Here is a 19,623-nt window from a genome sequence, read left to right as displayed (position 1 = left end):
AAGCAGTGGTATCAACGCAGAGTACTAAGTAAAAATATGTATTATATAACGCGGTTCTATTACATATATCTATAAATTTACTTACATTCAGTAAATAAACAGATATCAAAACAAACACAAATATATATTGTTTCCACAACACAAATACAACAAATAATTTAATATATCCACTATTTTACTAGTAGTAACAGCAATTCATCCTTATAAATTCGTTGTAATGCGTTATCTAATTGCATTACATAATTATATAATTAGGCGATAATGATTTTTTAATTTCTCGCGACGAGTATACAAATAATAAGCATAACTGCATATAATGTTAAAATTTTGAACATATAAAGAGAACTGAAATAGAGAAATCATTATCAGGCCAAGCTTTTATGACAATAAATTTCGTTACAGCCTAATTAGTCTGCTAGTATAGTATAAATGACGTAAAGAAGACTCGTACTAACGGCACGTTCCACTTAACGACCGCAACGCTCACGGTATCTTTTTATCCTTGTTGTTCACCGAAAGTTAAACAAAGACAGATGATGCTCGCAAGCATTGCAGTCGTTAAGTAGAACGCCCCCTAAGCTTTTTATTCTCAGTGCGATCACGTGATGCGTATACGCAGTCATTTATTTTTCAGAATGTATAGGATGTTCCTAAAGCGACTATCCATTTTGTGAAGATCATACCAGCATCAATGATATCATCATGCAATGATATAGCTTTGAAAAGGAAATAAAAAAAAATTAACAAAATATCAGGTAAAGTAATTGAACTTTTATAAATACATGAATTTGTATAACAATGGACATATCATTATGCTAGTGTATAACAATTTTTTAAAATACTTCTAATTTTTTATTAAAATATATATAGCTAGTCACTTTAGGAACTCTTTCTATACACCTTTGTACCATTGCCGACAAAGAGAAACGTCATCAGTTGCAAAGTACTTTGAACAAATTTCATGCGTTATCGAGTCTAATGTTGCCATGTCATAATGAACCACACGCGCACACCCATACCAATTGACACCGGGCACACGCATCTTCATGGATATAAACTAGCGACATGAGCTGCGTTATATATAATTCCATTGATTCCATTAGTTCGCCGTCGTTTCCGATGGGTTTCGCGTGATCTTTCTTACACCATCTTTTATTAATTTATTTTCACGTGCTGGTTCTTGGTTATATCTGGTGCCAATAAAAATTCGAAGAAAAAAGATCTCGATTATCCATCGTGCACATCCGAGCAAAACATGAATGTGCGACATCGAAAGGTATATATACGATTTACTGGTTAATATCACCTACCGAAATTCGTTTATCAAAATTTGTTCGTCGCGCATTACGCATAGATGTAATGCTTCATCGATGTAATATCATCCCGTTAATTATCATAACCATACGTAATATATAGCGTTTTCGAATGTAGCAGGGTTTAATCGCTTTGAGAACGATTAATGATGTCATTGCATCGTCTCTGCCAATAAGGGCCAATGTCACCAAGTCCGGTTAGATAAACTAACTTAAAATTAGCTTAAAATTAGCAGAGTGACCAACAGAAAATAGAGATGAAGGAAAACCAAGTATTTATGTCATTTCAATTAACCACACTGTTAATTTTAACCGTCGGTTCATCTAATCTATCTATGTAATACTACTATATTGCTAGTCAAAGCTCAACGCTGGCGAAAACATTATGGTGCAGACATATATTAAGTGGGGAGCACACACTTTTGCATAAGCGCATAATTATAAGCATAAGGAAATTGATTGGTCAATTTCGTTATGCATAAGAAAATGGACCAATCAATTTTCTTATGCTTGTGGTTATGCGTTTATGTAAAAGTGTGTGCTCCCTGCTTCAATCTCTCGCTTTCATAATTCGTGTATTTTACGCAATGCGCATACGCTGGTATACATAGAGGCTAATCTAAAAAACTGCTGTTTAGTATTGCTGAAAATGTTTATTTTTATTCTTTGATATAAAACAATTAGAATCTTTGATAGAAATACAAAATATAAAAATGAATAAAATAGAAATAGAAATATGTAATCTATTTTTTACGTATTTCTTGTCTCTTCGGAAATCTGAAAAGAATAATTTAATTTTTATTAATTATATTATGAGTGATCGTACACTTAATCTCATTATTTGTCAGTAAATTTACTTGTGCAAAGTTACTTTTCTATATGTAGAAAGGATCGCATTATTGTTTGTTGCTTTTTTTATCATTTCTTAAATTAATGAAACTGGCTCAAGAAAATGCACGCATGCGCATTGTCAATCAAGCACACAAATTGTGGGAGCGAGAGGTTGATATACGTCCGTACCGTAATGTTTTCGCCAACGCCGCTTATTGGGAAGATACGTGACTAGCAATATAGTAGTATTACATATATGATCTAATCGGACTTGGTAAAATTGGTCTTAAAAGCAAAGAGAAATCTAAGGCCGGTATTCATAGTCACTTCTTATATTTAAGGCGGTCTTAAGCACAATCTTAAGATGTCCTAAACCAATCACAGAGCCGTATTAGCATCTTAAGACATTGCTTAAGACGGTCTTGAAATAAGAACTGACTATGAATACCGGCTTGAGAGAGACAATGCTGACGATTGGGACGCTTTTTCTAGGCCGTAGAGCAGCGCCGTGCATCCACTTTTAGGAATGGGAAACATTTACCCACATCCACTTTTCGGTACTGTCGGTTAAATCTCCATATGGTTCATATCTGTGCTACATCCACTTTCCAATACTGTCGGTCATTTGGTTCATATCCGTGCTACATCCACTTTTCAATCTTTTCGATAGTGGTAGTACATTGATCGCTTGATAAGGAAAGATGCTCGCACCGTCTTTGTCTCTCTTTCATCGCGTATGTGTGTAGTATCCGTGAAGGTACGCACCGATACGTTGGGCACACGGATGCGATCGTTGAGAGATAAATCTAGACAAGAAGCGACAATCGGGTGCTGTTCTCCTAACGTATCACTTTACGGTCGAGATACAATCAAAAAATGCTTTCTGGCCTCTCGTGGCAGAAAGCAGTAATGCAACAAGACTAACGGGCGCCTATTTTTTGAGAATTTTATACTTGTATATAAACATATATGCATATATATTTAAATTATAGTTAAAATTATATGTGTAATTAAATATTGTATGTTGATTAATAATAATAGTAGAATAATAGATAACAGAGTGAACAAATACATAAGATGTAAGACAAAGGTGCTTGTTAGACTTGGTAACTTGTTGCTTCGGTACTATAATATCAATGATACTTTATATATCATATCAACGGCATAGAGAAATAGCACGATTGTCAATCCTTGTTTGACATTATTTTGTTAATGCAATTTACAAAAAAGACAAATACAAAAGTTATTTATTTATTAATTATAATATGATAGTGAATAAATAGCATTAAAAATATATTGATATTAATATATATTTTTGTGCAATAATATAAAACCAGATGTAACAAAATAAATTATTTTATAGAAATATAAAACATGATTAGTAGTAGAAAAAGTAAACAATAACTTAACTGAACATAAACAATAACTTACTCTGAAATAAAATTGTATATAAGATTGTAATATAAACTGTAATATAGGTTTATAATTAAATTTTTTATATGAATATATAAAATGTAATATATATCATATATTATATTTTTATATATTTTTATATATTATATTTTTATTTTTAATTTATATACGTATATATGTATATGCAGATTTCGAAAAAAATAATACTAATATCCTGTTTTGCTAATAAAACACCAACAATTTTTGGTAATTATTTACTATAGTGAACCCAGCTCCAATGACGTTGGCCTTGACATATGTTGTCAAGGACCTGAGTAACTTTTCCTTATAATTTAATCGGCGGTCATTGTTTATTAAAAAGTTATTAACAAGTAAAGTTTGAGAAATAAAATAATAAAACAATGATTTAAAACTCAAATTTGGTTTGGGTTACGTTGTATAACTGAAACCAAATTTTTAGAAATAGATTTGGGTTAGGTTAAGTTAGGTTATATCTTCCGGAAGTAGAGTCTCCTCTTAGGTAGGGGGGGGGAGGGGGCGGAACTCACTTTGTTCACGCATACACTTTTCCATCTACACAACAATTATAGGCTGGATCTTGCTTCGCATTGTAAAATATATGCATCCATACAGCACCGAAAGATTGCAGAACGTTGCATAGACCTTGCATTGAAACATTGTAATATTGCATGGGAATTGCGAAATGTTTCTGCAATGTTACTGCAAGTCTGTGGCAATGTTGAAATGTCCGAGACAGAAGAAATGTCCGAGATAGAAATATTACAATGTAATATTACAGTAATGTTACGGTGCAATGTATTTGTAATATTGAAATGCGTTGCTACAAATATGCAGAACGCTTTAAATTTGATAGATAAACTTTGAAAATATATTAAGAGAAATAAGAAAATCTAAGATAAATAAAAAAAAAGATTGAATTAAGATTGAAAAAGAATTTACGCAATTACGAGTTTTTTCTCTTTTGGATGTCTTTATAAATTCTCGAAGTTTATGTATTAAAATCTGAAATATCGTGCATAGTAAAAAATTATTATCAAATTTTTGGTTTTATATAAAAATGGAAACTATTTAACAATTTCCTGTTATCTAGTTAACATCGCTATTTTATAGATAATTTACAAGTTCAAGAAAATGGTAATGATTAAATAATTTAATTCATAAAAGTTAAAATTTTACTTATATAGATATTAGACTCTATTTTACATCTTAAGTAGATAATTAACAAATAATTTTAATTTTTTTGGATATTTATGTATCCGATTACTGAACAATTAGTTCAATATCTGAATTCTCTGTGTTGGGATTGTATCAAATAAATTAAACTGATAAAAATAGTTATATCTTTAATCTTATTAGCCGCTCTTTGCAAGCTTTATGTAATCATCGTGACTGAAACTTAAATGGGGGATAGATAACGCAACGCGCGCCGCATAGCGGTAAACAAACGAATTAGCGATTACCGAAAACTGTTTTTTGTAATATTTTTGAAATGTTGCTGTAACATTCTCATGAAATATTACAATTATATGTTCCAATAATGTCTCAACAATATTACATTGCAACTTTCAAGATTGTAATATTACTGCAATGTAATTGCAATGTTCTGTGCTGTATGGGCATGGACACAGTGGGTTTCGCCTCGCCCCCTTCTACTAGAGGGCTCCACTTCCGGAAGATATAACTTAAATCTATTTCTGATTTAAAATTAAAATTTGATTCAAGTTACGTTATATAACTCAAACCAATTTTTTGTTTCGAATCTAACTTCAACTTTAAGTATCTCAAAAATTATAAGAGACCGCCGATTAAGTTATAAGGAAAAGTTATTCAGGATTTTATCCTTGGCAACATATGTAAAGGTCAACATCATTGGAGCTTGATCCGCTATAGTAAATAATTATCCAATTTTTTTATAATATAGATATAAAAATAAAAGAAATATGAAATATATATATACAGGATGGACTAGTAACTTTTGCCACTTCGAATATCTTCAAGTCTAGAACAGTTACGACAAATTTTTTCCTAGAAAAATTTTATAGTTTCAAAGGGATCATCGAGTGGTGGTAACACAGTTTGTCAGGGTGGCGGCGTTTCGAAGATCTCAAGATCAACTCCACTTTTTCAAGTGGAATTACCTATATTTCATTGCATATTCTTGTAGCTTACCTCGAGAGTTTTTCAAAACACTATAATAAAGTATTTTTTTATTAAGTATTTTTTGAATTATTTTATATCAAAGTATGTCAGATTAAAATATAAAATAACTCAAAAAGTACTTAATGAAAAAATACTTTATTATAGTGTTCTGAAAAGCTCTCGAGATAAGCTATATGAATATGCAGTAAAAATAGAGAACTTTATTTAAAAATACCATATAAAGTTGAACTCCATATGACCTTGGCACGTTTACTCAAACAAATCTTACGTCAAACTAATCTTATGTCCTCCTTTGAATCAAATAACTTTTGTCTGAAGTGTTTTTCCATATCTTTCATATTTTTCGAGATATTTGCCTGGGGCGATTAAAATGATTACTTAAGGACATCGTTTATGAACATGTTCCAACAACGCCCGGAGATATGAGGATGCGTATTAGAACTGCATGTTCTAATATCAGGAAACGATAAGGAAGGCAAGAGAATCATTTATTGGCCGTATACAAAAATGTATTGAAATCGATGGACATCATTTTAAGCATTTGTTCAAATAATTTTTTTGTATTAATCGTAAGTATTCTATCATTTATAACATTTCCAATTATTTTTTGATTTTCCATGCTCAAGCTCACGTGAAGGTCATTGTGTAATAGGTCGTTGGAAAGATTTTCATCTCTACTATCACGCTATGATAAAAAAAATATCTAGTCCCATTTTAAAAAATATCAATGATCTTGAATTCTCGAAAAGTATGATCTTGAAAAAAATTTTTTGTACGGAACAGTATTCGCCCCCTGACAACAAACAATTCTTGTCTATAGCATTTCTTTCTACCATTAAAAATAAGCAAGATATTCAAGGTGATCAAATTAGCTGGGATACCCTGTATATATGTGTATAAATTAAAACTAAAAATATAATATATAAAAATATATAAAAATATAATATATGATATATATTATATTTTATATATTCATATAAAGAATTTAATTATAAACCTATATTATCTAGTAAGCAATTTGATAACAAATTGTTACCAAATTGGCATCAAATTTGCTCAAAACTTGGTAACAAATCCAATGCCATCTGTGTCCGCATTAAGCTTGTGTTTTGGTGACAATAAAGCTTGTTGACATAACCTGACAACAAATTGACGGCAAAAACCAAACAAAGCTCGACATGATTTGATGTCAGATTGATGGCAAAACTCGAGCAAGATCTGCGCAAGACAATCTGATAGCAGATTGTTAGCAAAAACCGAACAAATTCTGCAGCTTATAGTATATTTAAATGGATTTAAAGTCTCAACCCTAAGTAACAAAATGATGATAAGTTTTGGTCATAAAATGACCATTAGATAATTAGACATTATATAAAATCATATATTAATATGTTAAAACATATAGGTAAATTTAAATAATTTAATTTATAAAATTAAAGATCTTTTTGGATAGAAATTGTTCGATAAGTGAAAATCGAACAATTATCTGTCCGATTTGCCAAAAATCAATTCAATATCTGAATTTCCTGTATAAGAATTGTGTCAAAAATTGAATTGATAAAAATACATATATTATAATATTATTAGCATTTTGCAGGCTTTATATACACTCATAACTGGTTTTATATATCTGGTTTTATATTATTGTACAAAAATATATATTAATATCAATATATTTTTAATGCTATTTATTGTTCACTATCATATTATAATTAATAAATAAATAACTTTTGTATTCATCTTTTTTTGTAAATTGCATTAACGAAATAATGCCAAACAAGGATTAACAATCGTGCTATTTCTCTATCCAGTTGATATGATACACGAAGTATCATCGATATTATAGTAACGAAGTAACAAGTTACCAAGTCTAACAGGCACCCTTGTCTTACATCTTGTGTTTTTGTTCACTCTGTTATCTATTATTCTACTATTATTATTGGTCAAGATAGAATATTTAATTACATGTATAATTTTAACTATAATTTAAATATATACCCATACAGCACTAAAGCTTGCAACAACATTGCTGCAATATTGCATATTGTAGTTTAATGTTGCAGAAATATTACAAAGACATTATTTTACAATATAACTTTAGCAATGTTACAGCAACATTCCAAAAATATTCCAAAGAAAGTATTCGATAATCGCTAGTTCATTCGTTTACCGCTATGCGGCGCATATTGCGCTATCTATTTCTCATTTAATTTTTAGTCATGATGATTATATAAAGTTTACATAGAGCGACTAAAAAGATTAAAGATATAATAACGATTTTTATTAGCTTAAATTGTATGATATAATCCCAACACAGGGGACTCAGACATTAGACTAAGAATTTTTTTAATAGTTTCCATTCTTATATAAAATCAAAAATTTGATAATAATTTTTTAACATGCAAGATACTTCAGATTTTAATAAATAAATTTTGAGATTATATGAAGACAAAAGAGAGATGTGAAAAAACTTGTATGCGTAAATCCACCACAATCTTTTTGCATATCTGAATATTTCGGATACAAAGAGATTGTGAATTTACAAAATTGCAAATTGAGTTTTTTCTTATTTCTCTTAGATATTCTTTGTCACTGAAGGAAGTCGAATGTGTACCGAAAAATTTGCAATTTATAATTTCGTTATTATTATAATACAGAAAATCTATATACACACTAAATCCTGATTCTTATATGCCTAATTTCTTATTATTTTTTTCATATGTTAAGAATATTATGTCGATAAATATACATAAAGCATTATTGCATATATATTATATTGCTATGTTGCTGCAATATTATATTGCAATATTTCTGTAGGCGGACATTTTACTGTTGCTGCAATATCATAACAACGTTGCAGCAACATTTCGTAATGTTTCTGCAATGTTGCAATCTTGCAGAAAAATGTTGCTGCAATGTTGTTGCAATCTTGCGGTGCTGTATGGGCAATTGTTATACAGGAAATGATTCAACATGCACAAGAAAATCTTATCCGCAGAGCAAATATGTGTATACAAATGGAAGGTCTGCATTTTGAGCATATGCTTTAAACATTTAATCGGTCCTTTTTAGGGTCACAAACATTTCCAAAATGTTAGAACAATAATCTCAAAATTATTCACGTGTTATCTAATCTAATACTTATTTTACTTTCAGTCATTACTTCAGTCATGTCAATTAGAAAATGTTCTTTTATTAAATAAGTTGTATTTAAAATAGCGATATCTAGATATCATGCATAGTTCTTACATCTTTAGCAAAATAGTAAAATATCGTACACACACGCGCTACACATGACGTACGCGCACCGCCCCTGATTCATGCGTAACCTAGAACGCTCATTCGTTAGTTTAAAGTCGCTCTCATTTAAAAAATAATGTTCAGGCGCAATTTTCCCAGAGGAAAAAGTTGTTTCTCCTGGCACGGATAATCACGCTGTGCATTTCGTGTGCGCGAATTCTGGGACATTCTGTATAATTTTGTCTTGGCTAGGAAATTGTAACTGCGAATTGTAACTGCCTTGTATCATACGCCCACAACCGACTGACAGCTAATCTATAATTTCTAAACATGATGGCACAAACTGTACATTATTTAGTTTTTGGGTACTGGTGTTGCTGTAGATCTTGGAACAGGCGTGAAGTTAGCTACTAGCGGTCCATTCTTATATAGTCAAAGCAGAGAGAAACCTGAGAGCGGCCATTCTAGCGTTTTTCGTACGGTAGCTTTCGGTCCTGTACAGCAGCGCCTCTACGTCCATTTTACAGACGGTTGAAACCAAAGCGTCTGTAAAATAAACGTAGAGGCGCTGCTGTACGGAACCGAAGGCTAACGTACGAAAAACGCTGGGATCAGCGGATCAGTGTTGTTCTCGGGGACTAGGATGGCCGCTCTCAGGCTTCTCTTTGGTCAAAGTATGAATCGCTAATCGATTGGAAATAAGAAACAATGGTGTATGGGCGACTTCCCTAATGCCCAAGCAGCCATAGAAGAAGAAGAAGAAGAATCGATTGGAAATCGTTCGAATTTCGAATATGCCTCTTTCCTCGCATATCATATGATCACGCCCATTTGAGGCTGGACCATGTTCGAAAATATCATCCATGTACACACACATATCGTCTATCTTTGTTCAACTTTCAATAAATAACATAGATAGAATGACACTGGGGGTGTTTACGTTTAGTAATCGGATTTGCAATTGGATTAATCGCAGTCATATCAACCAACTATAAAAAAAGTTCCCTAGACTAATCGGATTTGTAAAAGTATCTATGAAGCGATCGGATTAGCTCATTAATAAGAGACTGTGGGAAAGCGCGAAAATTTCATTCTTATCGCAGAATTTTAAGAAGAAATAGAAAAGTAGGTATGCATGTACTTTCTGTTATTCTTATAATAATTAACTTTCATTCTCCTTCAAATATATATTGAGCGATAGATGTATTAACATTTCACTGATATATTTTAGAAAAACAAATAGACTATAACCTCACCTCACTCTGTTTTAATATTTTTAACATATTAGTTTTTCAAAATAATATTTTTTTCAGAGGTAATTGCAAATGGATATAAACGAGGAAAACGTGTTTGAGCAGAAACATTTCGATATATATATCGTAAAATAAAGTTTTTATTTTAGTTGTTCTAGCTAATTATATTAATAATTTGCTTTGAAATATATTCCATGTCTTTGAAATAAGAAAATGTTTACTTTGCAAAAATATCTTTCATATTATAAGAGGAAGACATTAATATAATTATTAAATTGTTTTACTAACAAGGGGAGGGCCAAACGTGCCCATCTCAGATTCAAGCGGTGATTTTTCTATGAATAGTCCTTAATGAGAAAGAAATTGTGTTAAAGTTTTAGCGCGCGCTTTTCACGCATTCGTAAAAAAAAATTATGAAAGATTTTCCAGCACGACTTAACCGCTTCACGATAGATGATAATCGAAGCGACCGTGTGGCTGAGCGGGTAGTGCTCAGGTCTTGTAAGCGCCGGATCGCTGGTTAGAATTCCCGAGTGTAATTTTTTTTTGTATAATTTTATTTTTTTCGTTTCCAGCAACATTTTAGCATTAAATAAATATTTATTTATTTATTTATTTATTTATTTATTTATTTTAGCAAATAAATAAATATTGCGCGAGTTTTTCATAATAACATAAATTGCTTTCTATAAAAAAACAGAAGGAAATGAACAATGTTCAATTTAATCGTAAGAAATATGTTAATTAGTAAAATAATAATTATATAAACAACAAATTCACAATGCCCTATAAATAAAAATATTTCGTTTGAATTTCATGCGTTAGAGGTTCACAATTTTGATTTATTTATTATTCGGTTTCGGATTGTTTTTCATATACCTGACCTTGTGTGCAACAGCAGCTATAAGTTTCGAATAGGCGATATAGGGAACCGATCGCCCTGTTTTTACGATCAGTACCATCCGGCATCTTGCACGGATGTTATTGATTTCACCGATTAATGTATAACAATTTTGTAATATGTCAACATTGATAATAAAAAATTTATATTATACAAATTTGTTTCATTTATTTTTGTTGCTCACAAGGTCAGGTATACGAAAAGCAATCCGAAACCGAATAATAAAAATATCAAAATTGTGAACCTCTAACGCATGAAATTCAAACAAAATATTTTTATTTATAGGGCATTGTGAATTTGTTTATATAATTATTATTTTACTAATTAACATATTTCTTACGATTAAATTAAACATTGTTCATTTCCTTCTGTTTTTTTATAGAAAGCAATTTATGTTATTATGAAAAACTCGCGCAATATTTATTTATTTAATGCTAAAATCTTGCTGGAAACGAAAAAATAAAATTATACAAAAAAAAATTACACTCGGGGATTCTAACCAGCGATCCGGCGCTTACAAGACCTGAGCGCTATCCGCTCAGCCACACGGTCGCTTCGATTATCGTCTATCGCGAAGCGGTTAAGTCGTGCTGGAAAATCTTTCATAATTTTTTTTTTACGAATGCGTGAAAAGCGCGCGCTAAAACTTTACCACAATTTCTTTCTCATTAAGGACTATTCATAGAAAAATCACCGCTTGAATCTGAGATGGGCACGTCTGGCCCTCCCCTTGTAAGTTTCTTATTTTTTCACAGAAAACTGTATACAATTTTCAGCAAAGTTTATTAATATAATTAGTTTAGCTAGAACAATTAAAATAAAAACTTTGTTTTAAATAAACTTTGTTTTGCATGAAGTACATATCGAACTGTTCGTGCTCAAATACGTTTTTCTCGTTTGTATCCATTTGCAATTACCTCTGAAAAAAATATTATTTAAAAAAATTAAATGTTAAAGATATTAAAATAGAGTGAATTGAGGTTGTATAGTCTATTTATTTCTTTAAAATATATCAGTAAAACATTAATATATCTATGGCTCGATATACATTTGAAGGAGAATGAAAGTTAATTATTATGAGAATAATAAAAAGTACATACATACCTACTTTTCTATTTCTTCTTAGAATTCTGCGATACAAGTGAAATTTTCGCGCTTTTCTACAGTCCTTTATTAATGAGCTAATCCGATCGCTCCATAGACACGTTTACAAATCAAATTAGTCTAGGAAACTTTTTTCCTAGTCAGTTGATTGCGTTCGATTACAAATCCGATTACTAAACGTACCCAGACAGCACAAAACATCCTCAGGATCATCCTGAATATGTCCAGGACGGTTCAGGACATTTGTAGGATATTTTAAGATATTATTATAAATATATTTATAAAAATTTAATATGCATACATAATTATTTTTAGTTGTGTCGGCTATTTAACATAATTTAGAAATCTTAAGTATTATAATAAGTATTAATGTCCTATAAATGTCCACTGGATAACCCCTGGATGTCTGTAGGATATATCTACCCTGTCTATTATATTGGATGTCTTTTGGATTTTCAGAGGACATATATATGTGCAATTAATTGTTAACATTAATTTCGTTTAATATTAATAATTGAATTTAATGCGCACATTTTCATATATCCAAAATTATTATTTATTTAATATTTCATGAGAAATGTTACTGTTCGCAACATTCCAAAAACTTTACAAACAATAGTATTCAACCGCTAGTTCGTTTCTTTACCGCTATGCGACACGCGAACTTGTATTTGAGATTTGGTCATGAGAATTATATAAAGCTTGCAAAGAGCAACTGACAGAAAATTACAAATGTAATTATTTTCTATCAGTTCAGTTTCTGATGCAATCCCAACATAGGGAATTCAGATATTGGATTATTTAGAAAATATTACACAACTCAAACCCGGGAGCCAAACCTAAAATATTCATGTACAGCACGAAAACCTCAAATATTGAAGAACGGTGAATTATTTTTAATATTAGATTTTTAATATTGGCAGTAAATAACAAAACATAATTTTAATTTATATTTGAATTTTAAAATTTGCTCCTTGAAACATACGAAAAATATCCCTAACATATCCTATAAAAATCCTTAGGATGTTCCACAGGATCTCCCTGGATTCTCCAGAGGTTAATATACGGCTATCATTTACTCTTCCTCGGGACATCCAGAGGAGATCTGAGGATTACAATGGGATATCCTGAGGATATCCTACATATATGTCCTGGATGCCCTTTGGACGTCCTAAGGACATCCTTGTGCTGTCTGGGTAAACACCCTCGGTACATATGAATGACATTCTCAAACGCAGCCCTATGTTTCGATTCTCCACCCGGGTACACTCGATATTATAGTATACGTGACATACTATAATACACAGACTTCTATATAATATTAGACCGCTGACTCCCTTATATACTGACCGAAAAATTGACCCCGAAAAGTATGTATTACGTATGAGAAGTAAATATGTGTACGCATGCGTGAACTAAGTAGGAATCATGTGTGTATGTGCTGTGTGCGCATGTGTATGTACATACTTTTCGTGGCTATGTATTTCGTAGGAGTAGCGGTCTAGTATATATAGAAGTCTGTACTATAATGTCGAGTGCATCCGGGTAGGGAATCGGAACACAGTCTGGTCGCGTTCCACTTAATGATCGCAACGCTCACGGTATCATTTCATTGTTGTTCACCGAAAGTTAAATAAAGACAAATGATGGTCGCGAGCGTTACAGTTGTTAAGTGGAACGCGCCCCCTGACATTCTAAGGAACCACGTGGTCAGTGCTCGTTATCGGTCGTTTGTCATATGTACGTATACATATATTGTATTTTGGAGAGGAAAATCTATAAAGAAATAGAAGATACATATGAAAATGCACAATCGCATCGCGATTTGACACGATGCGTCGATCTTTTCATCGTTTTGCTTGTCGAATAAAGAAAATTGCTATTTTTTTTCATGACCAATACGTCTTCGGCAAATCGTGCGGATCGCCCTAAATGCAATATATGCTCGTGAGTACAAAAATAATCGAAAGAAAGCTACGAAGTTAACGTTGATTAGAAATATTTTATCCTTGCTACAAAATATACTGCGTCACTTTAATTTAATAGCAATAATTTCCCAAGAAAATTGTTAAATGCACGATTTGACACAAAATATTCTATCACATTTGAAAATTCTATTGCGTTTTTTATTCGTCATAATTTTGTTTTGTATATGCAATTATTTTTTATAACTTTTGTATCGTGAAAGTAATTGCGGTATTTTTTTCTAGTATATTTCTCGTTTTAATAGCATTATGTATACAAATGTATAATTTGATGTATTTGTGATACATCAAATATTGTTCATTAATCCAGACTCATATTACTCTTGTTTTTATGTTTTCAGTTGAGAAATGAAAATGAAGAGGAGCGCAACAACCAATTGGCATCTCACCAAAAGAAAACCACTAATCAGCCAGGAAAAAAGTACTTTACCATATTAGTATTGCTTGGTACATTGTTCCTAGGTTATATAGCTATAGCAAATGATTTAAAACCTATGAGAATAGGAAGCAAAGCTATTGATACATTAGCATTCTCATTTAATTTACAAAAACCATTCTATGTTGTTGTTATTGATGCTGGATCTACTGGTAGTCGTGTATTAGCTTTCAGTTTTCATGAGTCGATTCTTAATGGCAATTTAGTATTAGACAATGAGCTATTTAGTGAAATAAAACCTGGTTTGAGCTCGTTCGCAGATAATCCAAAAGATGCTACAAAATCTCTGATTACACTTTTGGATAAAGCAAAAACTGTAATTCCACAATCTGAATGGTCTCGTACATTGTTGACTATGAAAGCTACAGCAGGATTGAGATTGTTACCTGAACATAAAGCTAATAACATACTGGAAGAATGCAGAAAGTTGTTTTACATGTCTGGATTTCACGTTGCAAAGAATTCTATTTCTATAATGGAAGGCACAGATGAGGGAATCTTCTCTTGGTTTACTGTCAATTTCTTGCTTGATCGCTTTAACTCGATCAGTTCTCAAACTACTGTGGCTGCATTAGATCTTGGAGGAGGGTCGACACAGATCACGTTTCAGCCAAATAGTTATCAAGTAAAACAGTTGGAGAAACATGTTTATTCCATCAATGTATTAAATCATAACATGAGCCTATATACGTATAGTTATTTAGGCATGGGTTTAATGGCTGCCAGAAAGGCAATACTAACTTATGACATGAATCTGGAAGTTGTAGATCTTAAACTCCCTATAGAGATACATTCTGAATGCATCAATCCGATCGTATCTACCGAATGGTCGTATAGTGGACGTGATTATATTGTGAAAGGTCCGATAAATGGCACATATAAATTAATAAAGACTCAAAACTTCGCTGGTGATAATGAAATTAAACCAATTGTACGGTTTTCGGAATGTTCAAAGATCATCGAAAAATATGTCAATACTTTGACAGACAAACCAATAGGCTTAAAAGATCATGAAATATATGCATTTTCATACTACTTTGAACGCGCAACAGAGGTAAAGCTTCAACTAAAAAATAGATATTCTCTTATTGTTAGATATAAGAATAAGGTATCTCAACTTTTATAAGTAATGATTATAAAATTAAAAAATTTATATATATATATATATATATATATATATATATATATATATATATATATACAAAGTAAGGCATCTAAGACCAGCTACCTGAATAACTCCCACACTTTTGGAGATAAGAGAAAATGTTTGAAATGAAAGTTGTATGGTATCAAGGGGGAAATCTTGAACATTTTTTTTAGATGGAGGCGCTTAGGAGATTTGAAGGTCATCTTAATTTTTTAAATAGAACCACCCTAATTTTTTTATACAAATCGATTCCTCGCAATATTTGGCACAAAAAATTATAAGGTAAGATGGCCAAAAAGTAAATAGTTTACGAAATATTTTGTACTTTATACTCCATATTAAATACTTAAACTCAACATGTAGTATTCATACATAAAGATTGAAGTGTACAAGATGATTGAATGTTTATTTACATTCTACGATTCGTATAAGCGATAACACCAGAGAGGACACGAATGTAAACATGAATATTTTATGAAATATTTTATAGTTTATGTAAAATTATATCAAAATATAGTACAAAATATTTCGTAAACTATTCACTTTTTGGCCATCTTACTCTTATAATTTTTTATGCTAAATATTGCAAGGAATCGATATGTATAAAAAAATTAGAGTAGTAGTCCCATTTAAAAAAATAAAGTTGACCTTCATGAAGTTGATCTCCTAAGCGCCTCCACCTAAAAAAAAATGTTCACTTCCACAAGATTTCCCCTTTGATGCCATACAACTTTTATTTCAGATATTTTCTTCTATCTCCAAAACTGTGGAAGTTATTCGGGGTGGCCTGTCTTAGATGCCTCACCCTGTATATATATATATATATATATATTTAACACAGAATTTAATATTGGCGCCTTGTAAAGCGTTTCTTCCATTACACCAATCTTTAAATAAAATTTTGTAACAGTACTTGATTGTATCTCATTAACTATTGAACCAAATAATTTAAAACTTGCACTATGTGTTGAATATTTAATTATGAATAACCCTTTAAAATGGCAGCACAAATGGATCAAACGTTCGGAAATGCGAAGCGAATCTCGAAAATTAATTGTTCGACCGTATATACATCAGGGTGTTTCATTTTAATCGCCCTAGTCAAATATCTCGAAAAATATGAAACATATGGAAAAACGTTTTAGACAAAAGTTGTTTGGTTCGAAGGGGGACATAAGATGGTATCATTGGTTTGATTTTGAGTGAACTTGCCAAGGTCATATGGAATTCAACTTAATTTTTTTAAATCAAGTTTCCTATTTTTATTGCATATTCTTGTAGCTTATTTCGAGTGCTTTTCAAAACACTATAATAAAGTATTTTTTCATTAAATACTTTTTGAATTATTTTATATCTTAAGCTGACATATTTTGATATAAAAAATAATATATCTTGTAAAATATTTAGTTTTTGATAATCTTATCGTAATATTTTTATGTACAGAATAATGAGACAAATCAATCAGTATAAAAAAAAAAAAATTGTTTTTAAGAAAAAGTATGTAATTATCTAAAATGTATTTTTTTAAACAATTGTTTGTTTTTTTACACTAATTGATTTGTTTTATTATTCTGTACATAAAAGTATTATGGTAAGATTATCGAAAACTAAATATTTTACGAGATATTTTATTTTTTATATCAAAATATGTCAGATTAAAATATAAAATAACTCAAAAAGTACTTAATGAAAAAATACTTTATTATAGTGTTCTGAAAAGCTCTCGAGGTAAGCTAAAAAAATATGCAATAAAAATAGAAAACTTCATTTAAAAAAATAAAATGGAATTCCATATGACCTTGGCACGTTCACTCAAGGTCAAACCAATGACACCATCTTATGTCCCCCTTTGAATCAAATAACTTGTCTGAAATGTTTTTCCATATCTTCCATATTTTTCGAGATATTTGCCTGGGGCGATTAAAATGAAACACCCTATATATACATTGATTTTGCAGGTAGCACTAATAGATCCATTTTTGGGTGGAATTGTACAATTAAGTAGATTTTTAAAGCAAGCAATGGAGACATGCGACTATCCAAACACGGATCAGCCATTCATGTGTTTAGATTTAACATTTATTTATATTTTGCTTAGAGACGGATTTGGCTTGGAACCAACAACTAAATTATATGTAGGTATAATATAATTTTTTCTTATATTATGTTATCATTTTAATAATTTAAGAATATTTTGAAAGATAATAAAATATTTTTAACCCTTCCAGCTTTACAAGAAGATCAATGGCCACGAATTAAGTTGGGCGTTAGGAGCTGCGTTTAATGCTCTCCAAAATGGGCTTTGATTTATGTTTTATTGTTGTATGAATTTTACTGTTATATTTTACTGTTGGATGAATTTTATTCTAGATTTATACAAAAGACATGATGGAAGAGGAACATGCACTTAAGGAAAAATAATATACAAAAGCAGTTAATATGGTGTAAAAATTTTGGATTTGGCAAAATGTTTCAATTATTGACTGATATTTGTATAATTTGATATTTGTTCACTGTATAAATGCCTAACAGAATTGTATAATCTATCTTGATGTTACTCCTATGACGTAAAAAAATAGTATATAATATATATTTTTAAGTATATGTAAATGGAATATTTTTATCTAAAATGTGTCTTATTATCTAACAAATAGAAAACATCGCTTTTATATTATCAAAATATTTTGATAATATGTATTTTATTTTTGAAAATGTATTTATACAATGTATATTCAATAATTTTATATTAATCAATTATATTCAGTTATTAATCTTTTCTTTAGAAAATTAATATATTCATAACGTAAATTATACATAATAAAATTGATTTATTTATTACTATTCAATACAAAATTACATAAAATTAATTAAAAAGTGTAATAATTTTCAGTAATTACAGAAAATTACGAATGTTCGTGCTATAGAACTTTTAATTAAAATATAAGAAAAAGTAAAACTTGACATATGTCTATACATAAAAATTGCGATGATCATCACAAACTTAGTACAAATAGGATTAATCAAGATGCTAATATCTACCTATTAAAGTATGCCACTAATATATATAATGTTTGAGTTTTAAATGTATCACTGTATTGCAATATGTTATAAGATTCTTCATTGTTCTAAAATATCGCGATTATAATTTTGTTCTTAATTGTAATATATACAGCGCGATGCAACGAATCATACGCGCGCGCGTGTGTATGATTCGTTATATATATATATATATATATATATACCCAGTAAGCAATTTGATAACAAATTGTTGCCAAATTGGCATCAAATTCGCTCAAAACTTGGTAACAAATCCAGTGCCATCTGTGTCCGCATTAAGCTTGTGTTTTGGTGACAAAGCTTGTTGACATAACCTGACAGCAAATTGACGGCAAAAACCGAGCAAAGCTTGACATGATTTGACGTCAAATTGATGGCAAAAATCGACCAAGATCTGCGCAAGACAATCTGATAGCAGATTGTCGGCAAAAACCGAACAAATTCTGCAGCTTTTGGCCATTCATATAAAAGTATATATTTAAATAGATTTAAAGCCTTAACCCTAAGTAACAAAATGATGATAAGTTTTGGTCATAAAATGACCATTAGATAATTAGACATTATATAAAATCATATATTAATATGTTAAAACATATAAGTAAATTCAAATAACTTAATTTATAAAATTAAAGATCTTTTTGGACAGAAATGTTTGAATAAGTAAAAATCGAACAATTATCTGTCCGATTTGCCAAAAATCAATTCAATATCTGAATTTCCTGTATAAGAATTATGTCAAAAATTGAACTGATAGAAATATAT

The 19,623-nt window shown here is 30.5% G+C and overlaps 1 protein-coding gene across 2 annotated transcripts; it reads left to right on the top strand.

The window, feature by feature from the left end:
- The first annotated feature begins 958 nt into the window (after window positions 1–958).
- Window positions 959–18,463, top strand: Ntpase (ectonucleoside triphosphate diphosphohydrolase NTPase). 2 transcript variants are annotated; one of them, XM_070301451.1, is made up of 4 exons: window positions 959–1,276; window positions 14,563–15,711; window positions 17,763–17,939; window positions 18,033–18,462. In XM_070301451.1, exons 1-4 carry the CDS (start codon window positions 1,256–1,258, stop codon window positions 18,108–18,110), a joined length of 1,425 nt encoding a protein of 474 aa, XP_070157552.1. In that variant the 5' UTR covers window positions 959–1,255; the 3' UTR covers window positions 18,111–18,462. The 2 variants fall into 2 exon arrangements, with proteins under 2 accessions (XP_070157552.1, XP_070157554.1); XM_070301453.1 differs by lacking the exon at window positions 959–1,276 and adding an exon at window positions 13,998–14,183 and having other exon boundaries at window positions 18,033–18,463.
- The last annotated feature ends 1,160 nt before the right edge of the window (window positions 18,464–19,623 follow it).

This window comes from Polyergus mexicanus, unplaced genomic scaffold, assembly GCF_030449975.1.
Source record: "Polyergus mexicanus isolate NDT 795.1 unplaced genomic scaffold, iyPolMexi1.0 SCAF_9, whole genome shotgun sequence".
Taxonomy (NCBI): domain Eukaryota; kingdom Metazoa; phylum Arthropoda; class Insecta; order Hymenoptera; family Formicidae; genus Polyergus; species Polyergus mexicanus.
The sequence above is the reverse complement of the archived record's forward strand: the minus strand, read 5'-3'. Positions and strand labels throughout refer to the sequence as shown.